This window comes from Chaetodon auriga, chromosome 2 (assembly GCF_051107435.1).
Source record: "Chaetodon auriga isolate fChaAug3 chromosome 2, fChaAug3.hap1, whole genome shotgun sequence".
In the NCBI taxonomy this organism is placed as follows: Eukaryota; Metazoa; Chordata; class Actinopteri; order Chaetodontiformes; family Chaetodontidae; genus Chaetodon; species Chaetodon auriga.
This window is the reverse complement of record NC_135075.1, coordinates 15,834,808-15,860,227: the sequence shown is the minus strand read 5'-3', so window position 1 is coordinate 15,860,227 and position 25,420 is coordinate 15,834,808. Positions and strand designations below refer to the sequence as shown.

The 25,420-nt window shown below is 42.4% G+C and overlaps 4 protein-coding genes across 4 annotated transcripts; 1 reads left to right on the top strand and 3 right to left on the bottom strand.

Moving 5' to 3' along the window:
• The first annotated feature begins 485 nt into the window (after positions 1 to 485).
• oxtra (oxytocin receptor a) lies at positions 486 to 8,605 on the top strand. Its single transcript, XM_076757407.1, has 2 exons — positions 486 to 1,968; positions 7,737 to 8,605. The coding sequence occupies exons 1-2, from the start codon at positions 1,041 to 1,043 to the stop codon at positions 7,988 to 7,990; spliced, it is 1,182 nt and encodes a 393-aa protein (XP_076613522.1). The 5' UTR covers positions 486 to 1,040; the 3' UTR covers positions 7,991 to 8,605.
• Positions 8,606 to 9,989: 1,384 nt separating this feature from the next.
• On the bottom strand, positions 9,990 to 12,703 carry cav3 (caveolin 3). The gene is made up of 2 exons (XM_076749006.1): positions 12,493 to 12,703; positions 9,990 to 11,221 (listed from the first exon to the last, which is right to left on the bottom strand). Exons 1-2 carry the CDS (start codon positions 12,607 to 12,609, stop codon positions 10,880 to 10,882), a joined length of 459 nt encoding a protein of 152 aa, XP_076605121.1. The 5' UTR covers positions 12,610 to 12,703; the 3' UTR covers positions 9,990 to 10,879.
• Positions 12,704 to 15,376: 2,673 nt separating this feature from the next.
• LOC143332824 (caveolin-2-like) lies at positions 15,377 to 16,677 on the bottom strand. Its single transcript, XM_076750633.1, has 3 exons — positions 16,483 to 16,677; positions 15,744 to 15,931; positions 15,377 to 15,536 (listed from the first exon to the last, which is right to left on the bottom strand). Exons 1-3 carry the CDS (start codon positions 16,675 to 16,677, stop codon positions 15,377 to 15,379), a joined length of 543 nt encoding a protein of 180 aa, XP_076606748.1.
• Positions 16,678 to 21,526: 4,849 nt separating this feature from the next.
• Positions 21,527 to 24,871, bottom strand: gpr61l (G protein-coupled receptor 61-like). Its single transcript, XM_076757395.1, has 2 exons — positions 24,529 to 24,871; positions 21,527 to 23,780 (listed from the first exon to the last, which is right to left on the bottom strand). Exon 2 carries the CDS (start codon positions 23,723 to 23,725, stop codon positions 22,433 to 22,435), a length of 1,293 nt encoding a protein of 430 aa, XP_076613510.1. The 5' UTR covers positions 23,726 to 23,780; positions 24,529 to 24,871; the 3' UTR covers positions 21,527 to 22,432.
• Positions 24,872 to 25,420: the final 549 nt, after the last annotated feature.

The following is a 25,420-nucleotide window of genomic DNA, read 5'->3' as shown; positions in this document are numbered from 1 at the left end:
AATGAGATAGATCGTCTTTAACTCAGATTTTCCTCTCAGTGGTTTGGGTGGTTATGAATGAGCATTTGTTGATTAAATAGCTGTTTACTCATCATCCACTAGTTAAAACCAAACTGACCTCCAGGACTTCTTTCAGTTCCCATCAAAGCGTTTAGCCTCATTTGCCCCCCAGATTTGAGCACAGTATGAAAATATCTTCTAATTACATGGATGGTTTCTCATCACAGGCTTCACCAGTATGGACAGCTTTGGAATTCCACATCAAGCCATAAAGCAACAAAAGTCACGTCAGATGGGCCAGACTACAATAAAACGAGAACCGTGATTGAGAGCAGATCTTTGGGTTCATGCTCTGAGGAGCCGCAGAGCAGGACCGGGAGGGTACTGACTCACATCGCCACCTTGTGGTGGTGATGGGTAAGACTGTTTATTGTTACTGAACTGGGGACAGATATAACAGGACCTTATGTGCGGCAATGCTGGCCATTCCGACTCCTGCCAGAGAAGATGATGGAGCTTTCAATTTGTGCAGCATTTTTTCTCGTAATGTTTTATTTTCTAGAGTTTTGATTTTTAAAGTTCATGCAGTTATTTTTTTGTTTTGTTTTGTTTTGTTTTGGTTGTTTTTCGTTTTTTTGTTTTTCCTCGACCATAAGACAATTCCTTGGATTTACTCAGACTATGATTTTTGGTTAATTACCTATGACCAGTGAGGTGTGCTTCTCACGTATTTTACACGATAGTTTTTTTTTTCTGCACCTTAAGTTTTCTATTCGCGCACACATTTTGTCAAATGTTTAATATTCTGTAGATAAGTGGAAATATCTCCTCTCAAGTATCTTCAGTTTTCAGAAAGCATGGGTGATTGAGGCTCAATCGATCTTTGTTCGTCACTCCAGAAACATGTTTTGAGACCCACGTTTTGTCTTGTCACCTGTGAGGAAGGAAGACTTTGTCACTTAGGAAGCCTTCAGGTGACCGTTTCAGCCATTGCATGACTGCACAACCCTGACGCATCTGCAGAGGACAAGACTGCGGCAATGGAAAGTATTTCCAATGAAAGTGACTTTTGGCAATTCAACGAATCCTGGCGGAACTCAAGTCTCGGTAACGGGACCGGTTGGTTGAATCAGACGAACCCTCTGAAGAGAAATGAAGAGGTGGCGAAGGTGGAGGTGACTGTGCTCGCCCTGGTGCTGTTTCTGGCGCTGACGGGGAACCTGTGCGTCCTGCTGGCCATCCACACGACCAAGCACAGCCAGTCCCGTATGTATTACTTCATGAAGCACCTGAGCATCGCCGATCTTGTTGTGGCGATATTTCAAGTTCTCCCTCAACTTATCTGGGACATTACATTTCGGTTCTATGGACCGGACATTTTGTGCAGGTTGGTGAAATATCTACAGGTCGTTGGGATGTTCGCCTCCACTTACATGTTAGTTCTGATGTCCGTAGACAGATGTTTGGCGATTTGTCAGCCCCTTCGCTCTTTGCACAGGAGAAAAGACCGTTTCTATGTCATATGTTCCTGGGTGCTGAGCCTGCTCTTCAGTGTCCCGCAGATGTTCATTTTTTCCCTGAGAGAGGTTGGCTCTGTCGGATCGGGGGTGTATGACTGCTGGGGCGACTTCGTGAAGCCTTGGGGAGCCAAAGCGTACATCACATGGATCAGTCTCACCATATATATCATTCCGGTGGCAATACTGAGCATCTGCTATGGGCTGATAAGCTTCAAAATATGGCAAAACTTTAAATTGAAGACGAGGCGGGAGCAGTGTATAAGCCTGACGCCCAAAACCTCCAAAAGCAACACGCTGGCCCGAGTGAGCAGCGTTAAGCTCATCTCCAAGGCGAAGATCACCACTGTGAAAATGACTTTTGTGATCGTCGTGGCTTATATCGTCTGTTGGACCCCCTTTTTCTCTGTTCAGATGTGGTCTGCATGGGATCCAGCAGCGCCCCGTGAGGGTAGGTTGAATTTTAAAGTTTAATGTCAAACCGAGCGTGCGCCCTTGCTGCGCACAGGTTGACTTACTGATACTACATACTAATATTATTACGCATCTGAAGCATTTGGAAACACTTACTCACTACCCATCTTTTCCTTCTTTTTGCACGTTTTCCGCACAATCTTACTCCGTGGAAATGAACGGAGATTTTGAACTGACGCGTCCTTCTTGCTGTGCGCATCAGTGCTGTTTACGCACGAGGATGCCGGCGCTTGCTTATCTACAAAACACCATTCTGAGATGAGTGTATTTTGGTTTAGTCCTTCAGGAGGGATGGGCACTCCAGCTTTATGGTCCACTCACGGAGAACCGGGTTCTGCTGTTATCAGTATCAGGATAAATAACCCAGCATGGGTGCGGTGCGGATGACACAGAGTTTACAGTGACTGAGCTGAAGCTTTGACTGTTCACAGTGCAGGAGCTTTGACGTGAGGAAAAACAAAAAACGAAATAAAAAGGTTGGGGCATAATTTGGACTACTGCTACTACAGCTTTCTGCTAAAAATACAAACACTGGGAATTCCATGTACATCCAAGTATGTGTCCAAGTCATTTGAGTGATTGTGCCATTAGAATCTTTAATGGAGAACAATCCCTACAATACACCCAGTTTAGATATACATTCTGTAATACTACCAAAACTGAAAACACATTATTAGATCATGCTGTCCTTTCCATATTGACTGACTGACAGGCCTTACACTTCAAGTTAATCTTAAAGGAAATCTTTTTGTTTGCTATTTTTACATCAGCCATACAGAGGAGGAAAACAATGTTGGTGTTTTTTTTTTTTTTAATGTATTCGTAGATTACATAGAAAAATTCACCTGTTATGTGATAAGAAAACACAATGATAAGGCATTTGAATTGCAAAAACAGCGTGCAGAATTTTTCAACTTTCCTCTGACCCCCCCTCACCCTGCAGAGCGCGACTGACGGCTAATCATTAATCATATTAGTGTGCGCCACCACGCGCCAAGCAGCTTGTATTTGTGCCTGTGGGGCATTTTGCAGTGCGTCGTTGACATTTAAAAACAATGGGCCACTAAGCAGCCATCTATTGTATGTGGCGCCTATATTTATCGATCTTCTGGACCATGGCCACACCCATATAACAAAGATTTAATGTGCCAATTTGACTTCACAATTTGACTCCAGCACTTGCGCTGTGCCTCTGCGCTCTATCCATGATTTCATTTCAGTAACAGCCTTGTGGGAAGTGAAGATGTGTTTGATTGGAATGGGATTATAGCTTGCCTGTTTGTCTGTTTGTTGTACTGGATAAGTGAAGGGTAAACCCAATTAGAGCTATTCATTTGAAGACTTTGCAGAATAATGTGCCAATATTAGATATGTGAATGAGAAGAAACAATCATCACAAGGACAATACAGAGTTGTTTTCCAATCAGTATTCATCCATTATTTAAGCTTTGCTGTTATTTTCCCAGTAAAAAAAAGTAAAAGCAAAAACATTTTCAACAAAAACAGACTATAATAGGATGATAATGTCAGGAAGTTTCTTGATGAGTAAAGAGTAAACAGACGCTGCTGCTTCAGGCCTCGGCTCTTTTCTTTGAGCATCTGTGTGTTTGTGTAAAAGGTTCCAGCTGACTGCTTGTGCATCACTGTCATGTTCCTCAAGCTGCCTCGTTCACACCAGCTGTTTACACTTTGCAGCTCAACAGTTGCACAACACACTTAGCTGTCATTCAACACTTCGGTGCTGAGGAGGCATATTGCACGATGCATTGAGGAAATGACAGTACTTGGCTCTGATGCTATCTCACAATATTCAAAGTAGCCAGAAAAAGAACAGCAAAAGTGCTCCGGCCTTTAGAAATGGAAAAGAAAGTGACTGATTCACTTTGCTGCTGCGGAGCTTGGATCAGTGTAGGGCGGAGGCTGATGTCTGATGGCTTTCGTCCACGTGAACAGCACTCAGAAAGGCCAGAAGTGGCAGTGACACGTGCCAGTGTTTGTGTACAAAAGATAGGCTGGAGTGTCACCTGTGTGTGTGCAGATAAAGTGTCCATTAGAGTCATACGCAGCAAAGTGAGCGTACCGTCCACGCAGCTTAGAACAGAAAGCCTTTACTGAAGAAGGAACCTCTCCACTGTGCACAGATTGTGGGGACATTAATTGTGGGGACACTTAGTCACAGACTGTGCCTTTGCAGCTGTTTGCGTTGTAGTGAAAGATTAGCGACAGGTGAGGAGCACATACAGTAAAGCTGATTAATAATGTGTAAACATTGCTTGGTAGGCAACCTGCAGATTTAGAGCAAATATTTAGATACCAGCAGATCTCAAACACAGATTAAGTTGTTACATGACTCATTCCACATTATCTTGTATATTATTGTACCAAGATCTAGCTCCATAACATATTACATCAAACCCAACATTACTAACATACATGACAACTGTAATGAAAATTGATTATTCACTGGTGGTCGTTCTACCTTGCAGAAAAACGTTTGTGATTGGAACCACCGTGGAAAATGATTACCATGGTTTCCTTTTAGATTTACCTGATAAATACGTCTTCTTGTTCCATTTTCACCATCAATCAAACTGACACATCAACATAAATGGAGGATCACTACTTAAAGGTTGCATCTGTCTTTCAAAGGCCACTCTCAGCAGAAACAGGATGTAAAAGCAGCAGTTTCATTGCCTGAGTCGATGCGTAGACTCCCACACTCTCTCCACCTTGGCCCATTATTGAAGTAATCAGGTCTTCTGCAATGAAATATTCAAGAGTCCCCCGGACAATCAACGACCAGGTGCATGATTTGTCTGAGTTCATAGTTTGACATTTTTGGGAAATGCGCTTGTCCAGAGTTTGATGAGAGGCTGGCCTAGCTCAGTCCAGAGATATCTCTGGCTTTGTGCCGGCTGTTTTTTGGCCAGGAGCAGCAACATCTTTGAGTTTCCGCTCATTACCTGGCCAAGAAACAATCCAGCACACAGCCCCATGTAACACGGAAAATCCTCTTTTTTTAAACCACCGTTGTTGAACAGATTAAATAAACAAAATATGACATGCTGGTGAGTGAGTGAGCTTTAGAGGTGCTGGCCGGCAGATTTTGTTCCCTTTGAACAGCCAGGCTAGCTATTTCCTTCTGTTTCCAGCCATTTATGCTAGGCAAAGCTAAGGGATTGCTGCCTGTAGCATCATGTTAGTGTACAGATGTGAGAGATGCATCAATCGTCTCATCTAACTCTCATAACGAAAGTGAATAAGTGTGTTTTCCAAAATGTTGAACTACTCCCTTAGCCAGACTTGGACCAGAGGTGTAGGCACAGACACACACTCGAATGAAATTTTGCCCCCTGTATAAAATGTTCTTATTCAAGACAATCAGTGTATTTTTTTAGATGCTTGAACAAAAAAACAAATTCCTTCAATCATCCTTCAAAGTTCCACCATAAATGAGTGAGACACTTTTCATTACATTGGATTTTTTGTGAAGGAGCGGGACTTTTCACAGATGGGACTTTTAGCACCACATTATCAATACGATTTTCGGAAATGTTAGAAGACGACAAAAAAGCCCCCTTCCTCTGCGCTTTATCGGAGTCACTATGATTTCACATTTAGCAGCTAGACAGATTTCATTATGTGGAGTAACACAAAAAAACACCTTCAGGTTAAACCCTGACTCAGACACTCACACAAGCTCCCCCAAAAATCTGTGAGCACAAACATCTCCTCCTGCTGGGCCCAGTGCCCTCGGACGCTGACTCACACACTGATATTGATTTGAATTAAGTGCTCGATGGACACGAAGCCCAGCATTCAATCTCCAAGTGTTAAATTCTTTTTTTTTTTTTTTTTCTGTAAAGGTCACTACCTACATAGTGTAAAGAAAGCAGATTAGTGCTAATGCATGTTCATCTCCAGGGAACCAGAATCAGCACTAAAGCATTGTCATTAATGAATTGCAGAAGAGTATTTTGGGCTGCCTGGGATCAGCTCTGACAGTCGGACAGATGTACCACCCAGAGGATGATTGTTCTGCCTTCTCATTCACTGTGATTTATCTTTCTCTTGTGAAAGACGCCGTGAGCTTATTCACTAAAGACTCCTTCGTGATCGCTCCCCCTGTTATTCAAATTAGTCCCAGGCTCTGCTCTCTTCCACTCTGATAAGAATGCTTGATAACCACCAGCTGGTCTTTTTGCACTGTCGCCAATGACGTGTCTTCTCCATCCACGTCAGCAGCATTATAGTCTGTGTTAGAGCAAGTTGATGCGTGGCTTATAAGCTTTATTGTACAATTGTGTAATATCAGCTGGAAGATGAGGGAATGTTTGTTCGCCTGTTTGCAGAACATTCTGTAATCGCCTCAGTATTTACTACATTTCTCTGGCATTTTCATTCGTACATCTGACAGCTTACATCGCAGCGGTTACTCAAAAGTAGATTATGAAACCTATGACTCCATAGTAGAGGGGTAATTGAATGATCTACACTCACTTCAACTCATGTTTTAGTTTCATAAATCAGACCCTTAATGGCTGATGATCAATTCTTGTTAATTATGTGTGCCTTTCATGCCCTTCCAGAGATGTTTGCTCGAAACAATTTCGTTTGAGCTCAGGGACTGTCATTAGAGGCGGCATGAGATTAACGGGAGCGCAGACAGGCGGAGAGAAAGATTAATAATCAGCAAGAAGAGGTTAAATACAGCATCCGAGCCAATTACATGAATCCGAAACTCATTTGCCAAATGTCAGTTGGGTGGTGCAGTTGACAAAGCGTAAATGTCATCCAGTGTGACAGTGCAGGTTACTTGTCATGATGTGATGAACCTATCCGCCTCCCCCATGTTATACCCTCGCAGGTATTTTTGCAGGAAATGTTAGAAAATCTCCAGTGTTTATTTCTCACCCTTGAGCCGCTAATATTATGAAAGTCCCTCCTTCTTCAGTGATCTCTGCTGTGAAGGACTGAAAATCCTTCCAGATATGGTTAATTAAGCAGCTGTAACTCTATGATTGAAACCTCTAATTGATTCTGCATTGGCAAAAAATGGTAAATGGGTGAAAGGAAACGAGACTGTATTAATTTACAGCCATGCTAGATGCTCTTTGAGGCTGTTCTGACTGCTAACTAGCATGTCAGCACGCTAACATGTTCACAGTGACAAAGCTGACATACTGCCGTTTGCAGGCAATTTTAAACATGCTCTTATTTTAGCATGTTAGCATGCTAACATTTGCTAATCAGCTCTAACCACAAAGCTTTGCCGAGGCTGAGATTATTTTATTTTGTTTTGCAGGTATAGCAAAAATTTAATTGTGATTAGAAAATGTGTCTTATAATTTTAGTAGATTAGAAGAAGTGAAAGTCTTTCTAATAGTTACTGAGGTATTTCACTCAAAGCCACAAATGGGAACTTGGTGGTGACATTAGAGGAGAAGTCAGATGATTGTCAAAGTTACTAAACTCCTCTCAGGACCATGTGCTTCACCAAACGTCATTGCAATTGATTTAATAGTCTGAGATACTGCAGTCTGGTGGACCCACAGATTGACCAATATTAACACCTCTACAACAATGTCACAAGCATGTCTAAAGAGCACGAGATCAAGATGTGAATCATCACCAGTAAAACAAAATGTGTGTGCACGGGCTCATAAATGATGTAGCCACCTTGACTTGGCTCATTTTTGTTGCCACAGCACAGTAACTTTCCTCTCTCCGTCTCATCTCCTGCAGCTATGCCCTTCATCATCTCCATGCTGCTGGCCAGCCTCAACAGCTGCTGTAACCCCTGGATCTACATGTGCTTCGCCGGGCATCTGTTCCAGGATCTTAGGCAGAACTTTCTGTGCTGCTCCGCTCACTACCTCAAGTCATCCCAGTGCCACTGTGAGCATGACTTTGACTCCAGTCACAAGAGCAACTCCTCAACCTTTGCCATTAAAAGCACGAGCAGCCAGAGGAGCATCACACAGACTTCCAGCACATAAGCACCTGCCCTCCCCTCCCGTTCTCAAGCCGCCCACCCGCCTTTCGCCACACACCGTCGACCATTAAAAACATCCAGCAGTTCAATTCCTTCAGATACCTCCCGCCCTGAGGTTCGCCTTTCGACGCCAGAAGGGAAAAAAACAACTAAAGTCTTAACTGTTTTATTTACAGTACTTTATAGTGTAAAGTGGAAAAGGAATTGTGGAACAGAAAAAATGTACAGAATATTATTAAGCGTTATTTTGTTTATGAAAACTTACAAGATAATCATGGCCAAGCTGAGCAGCCACCTGACGCTTTATGTTCAGTTTCACATTTTCCTTGTTTTACATGTACTGTACATATTTGCAGTGCAGAGAACGTCAAGGAAAAACAATCTTTGAAGCAACCTCTGCCAACCGCACTATTGATTGAGTTGTTGTCACCAGCAAAGCTTATGGATCCTGTTTGTCTGTGTTATGATGAAATTGCTCACATGGTCTAAATATTGTGTACAATGTTGTTCACTTTGTTACATTTGCGATGGATTGCATACATGTAAACTGTTACTTGAGATGTTGTTAGATGTGAGATGTCATGGCTGTCACTGGTAAAGATTTAAGCTTATATATATAAATAAAAAATAAATAAAGCACAAAAAGAACAAAAGCAGCAACAATGCACTGACAGCTTTGTTATTTCCACCTAGCTGATGCTCGTTAGGGCTCCTTTTGCCTCCCGAATTGGCTGAAGAAATCCTTGGCACGGTTACTGGAAATGTTCTGGACGGATGTTTGTCCGCACTGAATCAATAACGTCGCAGAGTTCCTGTGAATTTTTGGCAGCACTCTGAAACATTGAACATCCTGTTCACTTCAGCCCAAAAACGCATTATTGGGTTGAGATGTGGGGACTGTGCAGACCACTGGAGGTATCTTGAGGCAACAGTTGTTGTGTGGCGTGGTGCATTATCCTGCAGGAAGAGATAACAAAGGTATTCACTCCAGCATTCTTTGTTGCACAGCTAATTAAGTCTGAGGCTGTCAAGGATGTGAACTGCTATTCTAATTACAACACATCAATTATCATTGCCAATACTGAGGAGTGACCTGAATAAAAGCCAAATCTGTACAATAAAAACAATCCAACAATGTGTCTGCAATAAATCCTTTATGACGTTTATAATGTTCAGCTGAAGGCAGGTGTTGATTCAGCTCGTAACTCTGTGATTCAGCTTCCTCTCGCCCACCTTAAACTCTGATTATGATACGAGTACAACACCACAGAATTAACATTGACGGATTAGTTATTGCAGAAATATTCATTTGTAAGTGCTTTACTTTCATTATCGAGTGGATTGTGGGATTAATTAATGAAGTTCCATAGTCATATTTTGACTTGAACAAGTGTATATATTTATTTCCATATTATATTCTGGAGGAGTTTGCTTCCTTTGTAGCTTTGATTTCATGACTTTTAATAAGACAATCGTCTGCCCATGGAAAATATTATATCAGGAGAAATTCTGCAAAAAATAGAGCATCAATCTTTTCACGGCAACAATTGGCTCTAAACATTTGACAGGACACATGAAAGACCTTTGCTATGATTTTCAACGTTTGTGAGTAACTTTTCCTTTTTTAAGATTTCAAAAAAAGTGGAGGGCAGTTTAAGTGTACGGGCTGTAATTGTACAAGCTCAATTAATCATTTGCAGATGGCAAAAAACCAAATAAATGCACAAAAAAAAAGAGAGACCTGCATTTGTGGAAAACTTGTTGTATTTTAGTTAAACCAAATGTATTCATGTATACATATTCATTGTCTCGCTATAGATTTGGCTAATAAATCACTCATGTTCATTCATTACACCGGTTAGTACAGCTCATTAATCACAATAATGTTTTGACACACTGTGCTGGTTCAGCTCATAGAAACTCCAACTGTGCATTTTACAGCACGATGAAAGAATCAGAAAAACACTGAGGTTAAAAAAATAAAGACCAGCGTGATGACACTGAATCATCAATACTGGATCTCAGACACATACGAACAGAAACCTGTAGTGGGCTGACTGAAGCTATCAGAAACATCAGTAAAAGATTTGGTGAACCTTCAAATAGTATTTCTTAGTGTCCCAGAATGAGGTAATACACATAACATACTTTCAAACAAACACTGAACCAATGGTTACAATATGTTTTACCTATTACAATAAGAGCTTCATCAGCTGTAACATCTTTAAATTAGTTTCATTGTAATTTGCTTTTCTACATTGCAGGTGTACAATAGCAGCACATGGTACTTTTCTACATAATCAAAATAAAGGGCCTCAGAGAGAGTTTATTACTTTACTGCATCAGGAGTTAGGTCCATACTGGTTTACACACACACTTGACTGAAATATGTAGGTTTAATATTCCACTCTTCAATTCAATCAATATAAAGTTCATCAATACCACACAGAGCAACAGACAGCATCAATGTAAGTTTTAAGAAGGGCCAAATGCAGACAGGCAGCACTGTCCGCAGGTGCAGCAGCAGCTAGGAGTTTGTTGTGAATGAGCAGCTATGGTCTGAGCTTGTTGTGACACAAATAAATGAGGGTGGACAGATCCTCTTCGTGGCAGGCGGCCCTCATCTCCCTCGGTGAGGGGCACTGAGCCCTCCAGGAGTGCCAGAGCTGTCACAGAACCACGCTGGCTGCTGCAGCTGTCACAGAGCGTCTGGTGGCAAAAGGCACACTGGGCACGTCATGACTCAGAGTGGAGAACTTGAGGGCTTGGAACAGCATATGATGAAGTGAGGAGGAGGAGTATCGGGGAGTTAAGCGAGACAGAACTGATCTTATGGTGTAAAAAAGGCACCACACATCATCCAATCATACTACAAACACCACCGTGTGAGTACTTAGACTTCTTTGCGCAGGGCAACGCGCACGCTGCTGAAGATCTTGCCCAGGGCTTCGAAGAAGGGATCGCAGAAGGTCTGGATGCAGAGAGAGTAGATGCGGCTGATGCACTGCGACTCAATCAGACAGCTCTTGATGCAGGGAACCACCGCCCAGATGTGGCAGAAGGAGATGCATGCGAACAGGAAGCCCCAGAGCAGAGCAACAGGGATACCGAAGACAGCAGACAATATGCGGTAGCACCAGTACTTGGACACAGTGAAGGTGGTGTAGCTGAGCTTCCACACACCATCCAGGCTGTGTGTGCCATCAGGCTCTGCTATGACGTCCTCAAACTCCACCTAACAGGGAATTTCAAAAGAGGCGGTCATTAATACACATCCCTGAGCAAGCTTTGCTCTTATACACCTTCCTTCATCGGGCCTTTGTGACCTCAAAGTTATATACCAATGTTAAGTGTCAGGATTATGCTTGTCATAGCTGCAGAGTGTTAGGGTCTCTTGCACTTCATAGAATAAACCATAACTTAATCTCGTGGCATGCAGGCAAAGTTATAGAGTGGCTTTTATTGCTGGGACCAAGTCCTTCTAAATGCTCTATTCCAACACGTTTTTCTTTTTGACTGACGTTCACCTCATGTAAAATGTATGAGAGCAGCTGTACAGTGGTCTAATTTGTTTTCAGCATGAGCCACCTGGTCTTCTGGGCACTGTTATACTCTAAGATGAGATTTTGCTGTGAAATGTTAATCAACTTGTCTGTAATCATGGCAGATGCACCGTGCATCTAAAACCTTTTCTTTTCTCCCAGCCCACTGGATAAGATCAGCATGGGGAGCAACAAGTCACTGTTGGTCTGCTTCCTGCAGAGATAGCAGCCAGAGATCATCCTCTGAATGAATGGCTGGACATGCACAGTCTTACATTTTCTCTGCAAGGCCTGGCTTCTCTCAGAGCCACTGCCAGAGTCAAATTCAGCAAACGAACAATCGGTGTGAAGCAAAGAAGAAACATGAATTGTAAATGTTCTATAATAACTGCATGGATTATGTAACTCCTCGACCAGACTGCTGGGGGTGAAGTTAGCATACTTTTCACTTTAAAAATACATTATCTGTCACAACTCCTTGATGTCTGAAAGCACCCATGACAAGTGAATCATTCCAAACTGAGCCCTGCAGACACTAAACATATGAGCATATTCTGTAGTGATAACTCACGTACCAAATCATTGACCATGCTAACACGAACTCCTTCCAGTCAAACAAAATAGAATCTATACATTTTCTATATTGTTATTTGTACATTCAGTTGCGTCCTCACAGAAAACATTAACATGGCAACAATCGTAGGATAAACAGTAGTCGGCCTCAGTGTATCAGTTTCACACTCTTCTACCCCATCCCCAAAATAAACTCTATGTTCTGCTCAGGCCACGGGAGTAGCTCCTGGTCTATTTAAGGATTTTGCAGACAGTATAATAATCTGTTCTCCTGTCTTCGATCCTGCTAACCACTTTATTCATTTTCTCCCCATGTTTCCACACATGCCAAGACAGGAGTTAAGCTCTTAATCCTTCCTTTGACAGGGTGGTGTCTCCATGCTGCACAAACCTTCACCACGTCCTCATTGATCTGCTTGGGATCTCGGTTAATTAGATCAATCTCCTTGGTGTGGCTGTCCTTCACTATCTTCTCCTCGTTGGTGTTGTACTGGTACTGATCCGCCATGGTGGGGCTGCAGGTCCTGGACGGCCTGGAGACGGTGAGAGTAAACCTTCCTGGATCAAACGCCTCAGTTCACTTCTGAACCCCTGTATGTCCACTGTGACGCTCCCTCTGGCATGCCAGTGGACAGCTGCTGCAGACGCCCTGGTAAAAATGGATGCCTGACCCCCACTCTGCACACACACAAACAGAAAATGTACAAACACACACGCACACACACAATGTAATGCACGCAGACTGAAAAGGCATGCCTTAAAGGAGAACCCAGGGTTGTGTCACATTTCACATAGAGTTGCGGGGCTAACTGGGCAGGGTTTGCACAGTGGCACGAACTTCCACCACAGAGTGAGGCAGTGAGCACAAACACACCCTCCTGCTCTGGCTTTAGTTGAGACAGTGTTTTATGCCCTAATGCTGAACTTCACCTGAAAAAAAAAAATTGTGTTTGTGTTTTTACAGCTAAATTGCACAACATATTTTGTTAATACAGACAGTACTTGAAGTGGGCCTGTTGTAGTACTGCCAATTCTGCATTTTACTCTTTGTACTGTGACTTTTTCTTGTGCACCTGAAGTTGGTGAGAAGTGGCCTCCTCTGCCCTCTCCGTTTCAGATGATTCATAAAACTGAATAAACTGCATTTACTCTAATAATTGAAATTGTTGTTCCCTTGGTTATATAAATGTAAATGTTGTGCAACATCTCCAAATATCTTTTATCAAAATGCGATACTTAACGATTTGCTGATACCAGGTGATACACAGCCATCATGTTTACTAGGGGAGTACTGGCACTTTTTTTTCACTTCGAGCACCAAATATAGGAATATGATTGACATAGAAATATACTTTATTAAAACAAAATTCATCAGCTCATCACTTTCAGCATGTTTGTCAGGTGATGAGGTTGCCTTAAGAAGTCCAACTACATTGATGCACAGTAGTTGAATAGATGTTATCTTAATTGTTGGAATTACGCCAGCTGGAGAAACTCGACTGTAGCTCATCTGTCAGTGTAACTGTACAGTTGATAAACATTCTGTGGAGTAGTAACACTGTGCTGCAGGCTTAATCTATCTGCATATTTATTGTAAATGTGAGCCTGTGTTACTTTGTTGTTTGGAGGACATGCTAGGGGAGATAATCAAAACAGAGTAATCACAATCCAAACAATAAAGTGGCTCAGTCATTTGGTGCAGAATAGAGTTCCCACAAGGTGGGCCTGAGTCTCTAATTCCAGATATTTCTGATTGTATCAAGGTCCAATACATAAAACTCAATAGTCCCCCAGAATAAAACTCTGATCCAGTCTACCTAAGCTGTGCAGTTGCTGCTATCAGTCATAGCTTTCTATATCAGCATGTTGCATAAACAAACGCCAAAAAGAGGAGGAAGAGGAGGAGGTGCCTGTGAAAACTGGTGCAAGGACTCATAGCACCCACAGCTCTGTGTTGCTATTTATCTCAGCTGGTGGGGTGTAAGAAAAGTACAGGAAGCGTTACTCCGTCGCATGGATTGGCATTCCTTGCCCTGGTTCCCTGGTGGCAGAGACAGGGACAAGGAGGGAGGGGAGGACTCGGATCAGAGCGCATGTGATTGGGAGCCAACCCAATTAGAGGAGTGCTCTTGGCGTGGCAGTGGAGAGAGAAGAGGCCTGTGAGGCACTGAGGCAGAGGGACAGAAATAGCTCGGCTGAGATTCATGGTGGGCATACCTCTGCCTCTGTGGGTGTCATTGCAATCAGCTGAGACTGCATTGGCTCCTGCCTTTCATTTAACGCAGACATACATACATCCAGGGCTCTCAGATCGATCTATATTTAGAATCATATAGGAAGGAATGGTTAGAGTGGGTATCAGTAACCCGGGTTACTCTACGAACATCAGTCATGCTTCCCTGGAAATGAAACCTTGACACATACCAAATGCTTCTTGATATTTGTTGTGCACAAGTAATATTGTTACATATCTTAATTCCCAAAAGCTGTCATTTGTTGCAATTTTTTATGTTTAATGTTTAATCTAAGACGGCAAAATGCCATCTGCAGGAATGTGCTGCGCTGTGTGCTTGGTGCTTTGATACGAACTGGATCGGATGTGAATGTGAAGATACTTTTGCATCTGTGTTCTTACTGCCAATTGGTTGTTATGATTAGCTTCACCAGGTGACGTCTTTTACATCCCTGATACAATATGAAGTTGTAGTCTTCAATAATAAAATGACAAAAAATATTCGAACTGAATTCAACCAAAAAAAAAAAACCTTATCTCCACACAAAACAGAACAGTACACTGCAATCAAAGAAAGACGAAACATTTACTGAAGTTCATTAATGTGATTTCATTCAACTTTATTTCCCCCAGTGTCTTTACATCAACATGTATTTTTAATACTATAATTTAGTTTTCCTCAGCCACAAGACACTGTTAAATTGCTCTCAACTCTGAATCAATGCTTTTTATTTTGCTTTACAGGTCAGAATACCTTGGTTCATATATAGATCTATAGATGTTTTACATAGTTTTAGTACCATCTGCCCCACACATTCTGTCAACACGTGCTTGTTCAGGTCCTGGATTAGAGTTAATGCTACATCATTAGAGAAGGGACAGCATGCAAAATATCATGACAGGAAAGCAAAAACACAAAATAATCACAGACAATTATGATGCAAATTATAATTAACCTCCAAGGAATTAATATGTAATCTATTACCACTTGCTTGTTCTGTATATTCTCTGTTTTGACCGAACATTCACGCAACATGTTTTTCTATCTGTCTGCATCCTTTGCCAGATGGATGGTGATTCGACCACAACATTTTCCAAAACTGGTGAAGAAGGGGCTGATGACAATGTTCAGTATGCTGCTCCAGACAGTCTGGACCCAGTGCATGTTGATAAGAAGCAGCTGCACACAGGGCATGATCAACCTGGGGAGATACAGGGACGATGCATGACCTTATCTCACTGATAACAAATAGAAATCCTTCCACACCCCTAAAAAAGGAGAAAAACCTGTTCAGGGGAAAAGCTAGAGTTACCATCTCTAACTTAAATAATCCATATATACCGGAAAACATTCAGTATTTCATCCTTGCCTGTAAGTCTACATCATCTCAGTGTAACAACAGTCCTACCAGATGTGAAGGCAGCTGAGCAGAGCAAAGAGAAGCCCTGCTGCCAGTGAGACCGGCACTGCCAGGATGAGCGAGATGAAGCGGTAACACCACAGTCTGGATACCTCAAACAGCGCGTGACTCCACAGCCACACTTTATCAAAGCTCCGCACCGAGGGAGGCTCTGCAATCACATCCTCAAATGTGACCTCAAGACACACAGAGACACTGATTTCAAGAGACAGCTTTTCCCAAATGTAAGTAAAACATAAAACTGAGAACTTGGGGCTTAGATATGTAGATAGGAAGCTATGTGATACAAAATCTCAACATGCAGAATGATGATGGGTGTGCACACAAATATAATGCACTGAGCAGTTTTTAATTAATGTTGTTTTCATAGCACCTCTTGTGCTTGGCAGTGTGGGATCTTAAAGGCAGGGGCAAAAATAGAAGTGTGTGTATGATCATGTCCACTTGAGGTCAGTATTATGCAACATATTAAAATTCACCAGATTTAATTTCCAGTCTCAAATTACCTGAAAATCATTGGCCTGCATTGACATTTTTTGTTTCATCTCCAAAATGTTCAGTTTACATAGATTTCTGCTTCAGGTCAGCTTTGCATTACAAGAGTTACATGTGCTTCAGTGGAGACGGAGGAGCGGTGCAGTATGCAGAGCGTGTGCTGTGAGCTCTCTGTGCAGATTTATGTGTATTTTATGTTGGTCCAGTCCCTGCGGCAGCGCACAGTAGTTACCTTCAGATTCTTGTTGACTTTCTTGGGATCCCGGTCATGAATCAGAGGTCTTGTGTCACTGCTGGTTGAATTCAGATCTTCAGATTGCACTTTGACCTCCATCAGTTCCCCTGCTGATCTCCTGTCTTTTAATCTCTGGTCCTCCATTTCCGCTAAGTTGAGCTGTGTCTCGTCTTGGTTGACTGCTGTGTTCATGTCACTGGAAACATGGAGGATGAGCAGGGCATAGCAGGAGGAGAGCTTACCACTCTAAGCTCTGCAGGCTTGTCGCTGACACCCAGGTGGAACATAGTGGACTGCTGACTGCCTTGCTCCTTGTTGTGGAATGCCTTTATTGGCTTTTAAAGGCCTGTCTTCAGTGGCATTTTCCATGTGATACGCTACATGGAAAGTCTCATTTAGACCTGCATGAGAAATGTAAGATGGCCATCGCTAATAACACAAAATCAGCCTTCACTTCCGCCTTGACTACTGAAGGAGTGATGATTACATGTGGCCAGTATTTTAGCACTGTCATGGTCATACAGTTCTCTCATCATCAAGGGAGAGTTGGCAGTGTTGGCCCATTAAGAGCAGGCATCTCTGCCCTTCAGCGGCTTTCTGCCAAGAGCTGTCCTGCTAATCGCCCATCTGAGCTGGAACTTTGCTGCTCCTCCGACCCCGTCTACAGAAACTGACTGTAGTCCGACTCGTGTTACTGTCAAGTGCGGCAATACAAACAATGCCGGCGTGTGGCGTGTGGACACTTTCCAGCTCATCATTATTTAGTGCAGTTTGTGTAACTTGCAGTTTGTAGCAAAGGAAAACTCAAACCTATCACTTCACGGCTCCCTCAGGACCTAAATGCTCCTCAGTGTGTGGAACCACAGGCTTTCATGCTTTCATTTCATTGCAAACAACTTGACATATTGTAAGTACCTTTCAGTATAATTGTGTGCTGGTTGCAGCTTGTGAGAGATGCGTCTGCCCGCATCCTACAAGGCAAGCAGAAATGTGAAGGCATTTATACTTAATGCAGGTTTATACAGCCATGAACCCATGGCTGTATAAACCTGCTAAGGCACCATGGCGTAAAAATGAGTTACAACCCACTCTCGACCCCCTTCTCCCACTCTCTGGGCACTGTGCCTGTATTTTGTGGCCAGATACAGAGCACTCAGCAGACAACATGCTGAGTATTACTCAGACGCAGACCTCTAAAGAGAATTAGTTTCCGAATATGAACACCACATTCCAAAATAAAGACAATATCAATTAATCTAATTAAGAATTCAATCTGCATGAATTGATCAGCACTTGGACACAGCATTATCGCCTTGCAAACTTGAACTTGTTAGTTACACATCCAGTAGATACAAAGCAGCAGTAGGATTCATCTGGAGATTCTGGCCACCTGATGAATGTAAGCCTATTATCCACTCTCCTTTTAGCTCTGTTTTGTTCTCCACCAACTCCTGAGTGAAATATTTGGCTCTTTACCTGCTAAATGTTCCACTATGTTCACCAGCTAGTCTCTAGTCTCTTTGAGTCTGTCTGTGCATGCTACCCCTTTGACATACAAGTAGTCATGTAACGTATTGCTCATTTGAGAATACAGATTTTTAAGATTGGCTCATAATTCAGGCCTTTTTCATATCAGCTCACCCAGCCATGTACATCTTTTTTGGTGCATTTCGTCCACTTTCTGTTACATCTCCAGCACCGTTTTTTTTAACACTGAGGTGCTGCTTTCCCCAAGTTTATTACTATTGCATGAGTAAGACGAAACAGTGCACTTGCTACACCGCATTACTTCCCTTTTTCCAGGTTTTATAAAATCTACCGCACAGTGCATTCATCACTGTATGTTTGGTTCTTTTTTTACACATAAATGTTACATCACCAATTTGCTTCACACCAGGAGTGTGTCTTTCTGTCCTTCTCTGCACAGCCATGCAATCACACAGCAAATGTCACATCTGCCTTCCCTTCTTACCAAGTCAGCTGCATTTTCCTGCGTAACTGAATTAGGAAAAACCTACGTGACAAGCCACACTGCATATTTCCTGTTTAGAAATAGTGCTTGTTAACATGCTGTTTACTTACAGTGATCACAGACATTCCACAGGCAGACAGCAATCTGACTCCAATATCTTATGTACATTGGGACGTCATTCACATTTTGAAAAAAGCATGACCAGACACTTGGCAGACAACTCGTATCTCACTGTTTGTTGAAAATTCCTAGAAGCCCTCTTGTCAGAGATGTCCAAACCCAGAGGAGGGAGGGGGGATTCACTGGTATATAGCGCACTCTGTTGGCCGTAGTTTGTCCTTGAAGTGTTTTAAAAATAAATCCTCATTATGCATCACTGATGGTTAAATCATCTGCATTTTCCACTCACACATGGCCAAATAGCTCATTTTCTCTTATTGTTTGCAGTAAATCCACAGTATTTGTTTTCCTAATTGCCACAGCACTGCAGTGGCCGTGGAGTGGGGGCAAGTTCTGATTAGCAGATGATTGATGTTGTTCATGTGTGTGTGTGTGTGTGTGTGTGTGTGTGTGTGTGTGTGTGTGTGTGTGTGTGTGTGTGTGGAAACCATGGTGATGGAGAGCCTGCGATACTGTGCTGTGATTGTGTTGAGGTCTGTAGATCCTCACCTTAACAGACGCTGATTTAGTTACATCTGACACATCTCCTAATTTTTAAAATAATCCTTTGAATCAAAACTGGTGTCATTAATTCAATTGGAAGACAAATATCACAGTGACACAACTGTTGCTGCCAATTTAGATTTTAGGCCTCTGGTGTGCTGTGAGGCAACACAAAAGTACCATAACAAAATTAAAAAACATCAAGTGTTTATCTAGATGACACGTGCTGTGTGGCAGGCCTCTCTGAACCAGCAGAAGACAGGTGCGAGCCGCGGTTTGTGGTGTTTGTGCTGGTGGTTTTCTGAAATATGAACATCTGTATTCTTTTCATGGTGATAGAGTTTCTACTACTCTGACAGCTTAAAATGAACTGAGTGTGAACTGATGGTGAAGATTTATTTGTCACAGTACGATGTGCTGAGTTCCAAATGTTTCACACATAACTTGGTGTATAACAGTAATTTATGCCTGGATGGTATGCTACCATGAGAACACCCCTCACGAATGTCTTAGAATCCATCCTGAGTCTGGAGGTGAAAAGGTCCAGTCAGTCAGTCATCAGTAAGCATGTCCGTAAGGTTGTCCTCTGCCTGCCTATTACCTGACTAACAACAGAAATCTGCTTTGTTCTTCTCCACGTAACATTCCTTAATCCACTTGTCTCATTCCTGATTCCAAGCAGGCATTTACTGACTGGATACACCCTATGAATTCATGATTTGTTTTTTATTCTATTGCCAACTCCATGGTCCATCAAGGTATGCAGGCTGCCATGCATGCGTCTTGTCAATGTTGTCTTTCATCAGATTAGGCCTTTGACATCGTTTGACTTTGGAGTGAGTATCTTTGCAGATATTCAGCTTGATGAGATGGCAGTACTTGTATAACAAGACTCTACTCAAATACCAGAAATATCCGGCTCCATGGGTGATCTTTGCTCCAGCTGCCTCCTGTGATCCATACAGTGTATAAACCCAACTCAGGTCCTATACATCTAGAATTAATTATCCAAACAGTAGGTGTAAAGGATGCGCAAATTATGAACATGAGCAAAAAAGCAGGAATATCCTTTCGTTAAGCTAACAGGCACCACTGAAGTATGAAAAAACAAACCTGCCTTTTTCCACTTACGCACATGCAACTTGATTAGATCTGACAAGAGAAATCAAAGAGCTGCGCTCCAGCAGTCACACCTGCCCCTCCAGATGTTTCTCGAACGACATGCTCATGTCTTTCTAATCTGTTTCGATTAAAAATCATGTCTGAACTCAGGCTGAAAATCAAAAGCTCTGCATGTCGTTAAGATTGATGTGATGGCCAGTGATTGAAAAGTCCATCAGACAGGTCACAGTAAAAGATACACTACAATGCCGTCCAATGTCCTAATTTGTATTCATAGTTTTACAAATGCTCCATCTAGATCCAGCTGATGTTTTGTACCATTGTATGGACACAAGGGTTCATGAAATTCAAATGTCAGCGTGCACACTTTTGATTTTTTTACCTTATGTTGTCAGCAGCTGTCCTGAATTCTGAGAAATCGGATGAATCATATAAATTTGGCCTGCTGGTCTCATTATTTAGTGGCTTGACATTTCTGAGGAGAAAACGAGAGAATGAGCATGAAGAGAGACGCAATCAGGCAAAAAGTCTCACAGCGTGTTCCTATGCTGTGTTTATGCAGCACCCACATTCGCAAGAAGGCTAGCGCAGTATTCACCACAAAGTATTGAGTACACAACCACAGTTATGTAAGAGAGGTGTATACTCCAGTTAGAGACAGCCATGCAGAAGAAGGGTGTTTGACGTTATTTGCTGTAACCACACCGTTCTTCTTTATTCGTCATGTCTGCTGTTTGTGAAAGACTAATACAAACAGCAGAGGCCATAAAACAGCACTTTGTTACCACTCTCAGAGCAATATCAATGGCCAGTAATGATTTCCATTGTAAATTCACTATCTCCGCCTCACCGTACCCATGTCACTATTATGGCAGTCCATACTCGCAGGGACTTTACCCTATTCACATGCTAACGAGCCTGTACACTCTCCTCCAGCCTCTACATGTGAAAAGCAGGCATGAGCCAGAATTAGTTGACTCCAATCAGGATCTAAAGCTGAAGCATACATCCAGCCGAAAGGTCCTCGTTGCTATGTGAGTCACAGGCTCACTCAATTTCCTTGACAACATGGGCAGATGACATTCAGCATCTATCGGCGTATCTGTTGCACACAGGAACTCTGAGATTGATGAGAGGCCGCCATGTTAGTGCTCTGAAGGGATCGTTCACTGATACGTGGGACTCGCTTTATGCTGCTGTTTATCAAGATATTCCTTAGATAGAAAACCCAACTGCTTGGAAAAATTTCCATCCAATACTTTACAAAGCTCAACAAAGTCTGTCACCAGTATACATATTGTTATTGACATGAAACAATGATACAGTGGAACCAACTCCTGGTCCTATGGAACACTTCCTTATTAAATACAATAAAATATTTAAATAGCAATCCAATCATGTCCTTGTTATTGCAGTTACACTCCAGATTTTCACACTTGTAAACATAAAAATCAAATTTCTACAAACATTATTGAAAACAATATGCACAGGGCAGAGCTGTCCAGAGTGGGCTCGATTTGGCCCACCAGAATTTAAAAATTTATTAAATATCAATTTGAAAGGATTATAGTAAGAAATGCTGTTTATGCTGTTTTGTTTTCTGGGAGGTAAAAAATGTTTTTTAAATACATAGGATTCCTAATAATTCATTATTTTTCATGATCTGAGCACACTGGGCAGACTTTTGCACAAGAAGTCAGTCTTCTATTAAGGGATTTTGAGTTCTTCATACCATTTTGCACCTTAACAACATAATTACTACAATAAGTCTGTGCTTTTGGGCTGTGGTCCACTCTTAAGTTTCAGTTTTGGCCATTCCCATGGCAACATTTATCACTTCCTCAGTACTTCATGTTACAGTACAGCCACAGTAACCTTGACCTTAAATGAGAAAGCCTACCTGAATTAGACAATAAAAGGCACTGGCGCATTTAAGATGTGCTTAAGGGATAGGTTCACATTTCTATCTTAAATCAATACTGACATGTCCGTATGTACACTGGAGGAAAAAAAACACCTTTAATTCAGCTGAAGATAATGTGAGGCTTCAGCAGACTGAACGATCCAAATCAAGCGGAGACAATGACGACGACTTTAAATGTGAACCTATCCATTAAGACAAAAAGGCCATTAAAAACTGACATGGCTTATTTATTAGCACTGTAGTCCATAACTCATGTTGGTCAGCGTCTAAGCATGCTCCTCAGGTATTTGTCCAGGGAGCTTTGTCCCCTGGTCTGTGGTGTTTCTGGGATGCGAGTTGGCACAGCTGGATGGGGTTTCAGCTGTGCTGGTGGTTCTCTGGATAAACTGAAGGAAGTTCTCCTGAAGGGAACCCTCGTGGCTGGATGCCCCAAACTCCGCCGGTTGGGTCAAGCAGCAGCGTCGAAACTTGACCAGCTCTTCCCTGATCTGCCTGTTCAACAGACCGTAGAAGAATGGGTTAACTGCAAAGGAGGAGTAGGCCAGCCAGGTGACTGCCTCCTCTAAGTCCCCGGGGCTATGCATGGAGCCGGTCAGAGACATGTGCAGGTGGAAGATGAAGTAGGGCAACCAGCAAACTAAGAACTGGCCCACAATGAATACCAAAGTAAGGGCAGCTTTGCCTCCACTGAAGGCCCTCTCTGGAGATAGTCTTTGGGGTAGAGTGCGGGTGGTGGTGATCATGGTGGTCTGGCTGTTGATGGAGTCCGAGCGATTCTTAGCAGGGCTCGCGTTTGCCCACGTAGGCACAGCAGGGAGTTGTTGTAGGGCTGCAGAACGAGCTACCTTGTACACAGCACAGTAAACAGCAAAGATAACCACTGCGGGAACCAGGAAACAGACCGCACTGAAGATCACAGCAAACACACTTCTTAGACGACTGTGGCTCGCGTGGAGGGAGCAGTGAGCTGCAGCAATAGAGCTCTGATGTCCATAAGCTGGCCATCCAAACAGTGTGACCAAAGCTAAGAGGACTGATTTAACCCAGATTAGTAGCATGACACCGATAGCGAGGTTGATGGTCATCTTGACCTCATAACGCATGGGGTGTACAATATAGAAGTAACGCTCCACACTGATAGCTGTGATGGTGAGAATGGTCAGACAGATGAGGAAAACATTGAGAAAGATGTACACCTTACACTCCAGAACAGTAAACACCACAGTGCCAAAGAATGGTGAGCTGGATATGATGCCCAAAGGCATGAGGAGGATGGCACACAGCAGGTCCACTGAACAAAGGTGACACACAAAGGCAAACCTCTTCAGGTGAGGTGCACGAGCAATGGCCACCATCACACCAGTGTTGGCCAACAGGGCAATGAGGTTAAGGGTCACCATGCAGAACAACCCAAAAAGGTCCTTGATCTGTGACTGGGAGCTCGTGACGACAGCCACATCGGGAGGAACCGTAGGATTGGTCTCCCACAGGGCAGTGGTGAGATTTGTCACTGAGTGATTTGGCACAGAGGCTATCATGGGACCAGTCTGGTCAGCCATTATTCATTCATGACTTTTTCCATTTGGATCTCAGATGTCTTCATATGTGGATGTCCTGTGTTGAGAGGACAGAAAAAAGTTATTTCCAAAAGTAAATAAGGCAAATATACACCATTTCAGACCATGGACCATCCATCCTCCTGTGTGCCACATGCTATCACCTCTACCAGTATAATACTGGTATATACTGATTTTCATGTAAACCATCACATAGAAGCTATACTCAGAAGCATATTATGCATGGGAGTAACAAACTGATATACGAGACGGTATCAAATCCAATTTAAGGAGAGTTTTTGGATTAAACAAAAGCTAGTGTGCATCTGGGTTTTTGTTGGCCATATGGACAAAAATGAATTGTGATACCAGAAATCCATTAATATCTGACAAATACATGCCTGTCCTTTCTGTCACAGGGCCCAGCGCTGAAAAGTTAAAAGGCAATCAAAGCTTTCACCTGCTCCATCTTTAGAAGCTCTGATAATGCAGTTACAAGATTTTTACACTCGCTGCTTTGAACGTATTTTGTTCTAGGGAATATATTGGTGAAGCAAAATAACAATCTAAATCAATCTAAATCTAGTTTTTCTTCCCCCAGAGACTATCTCAAAAAATACCAATACCTGAAATTCATCCTATCTGCAGAACACAATGACGTGCTGATAGTAACTATAGAAAGAATATATTCAAAATATCAGTACCCTCATATCTCGATGTATGCTATAACATATTGATTGTTGGTTGAAAGTAAAATGCCATCTAGACTTTCATCACCGAAAATAAAAAGCACATACAGTCCTTACCCATGATCCACTCTCTGGTTGTGTGGTTCAGCTGAGCCCAAACAGGTTCACCAGGTGTCTGACATGACAAAGCTCCTGTTTAAATTCCACATATGTTTAGATGCGCCCTTAACAGAAGAAGCAGCTTTTTTTCCCCAAAAAAAAGTGAAATAGTCAGTCCTCCAACTGAAAATCCATGTCATGAAGTGCAGTTAACTAGGTGTCTGAGCTGTGCTTCTTCTGTAGAGACGCTCCAGAGGTCCAGTCTTCTCACACATGCGGATCTCCGGTTAAAGAGATGCTGATTCCATGATGATAGAAGATGGTAAATGATGTTTCCTCTTTCTCCTCTAGCAGCACTCTCACTCCTGTCCTGTGCTGTGTATGGCAGTGACAGTCACACATTGTATTGTGTGTGTGTTTTTTTCTGCTTTCAAATAGACACACACTTCACTGTCCCACTTCCAGAGCCCAGTCTTCCCTGGGTCCTACTTTCCACCAGTTTACAGGGGACCATCTATATATTTTTGACTGAAATTAGAGGCAACTGTAACATCAGTAGAGAATACAACTGCTCCACTGAGGGATTGGCTGTTGTCATCACAAAAAGATTTTACACCTATAAAGGTGAATGTGTTTTTTACACCCCAATCACCTGTGTTCCACAGCAGCATGTCCCTGATATTTCTGTATTAATGAGCCCAAAATCCCATCTTCATAGAACTACATCCCAAGAAGCCTACCTGATTATTTTTTCCTTGTTAAACTTATCTCAGCCTGAGGTATAAAAGCATTTGATCCACCTTAAAAAGTCTTCATCTGGGTTAATTGAACCAGCATTATCTAATTTTTAGAAGCAAGTGGTCACACAAAATTAATTAAATAGCCCTGTTTTCACAGTTAAGTTTGGGAT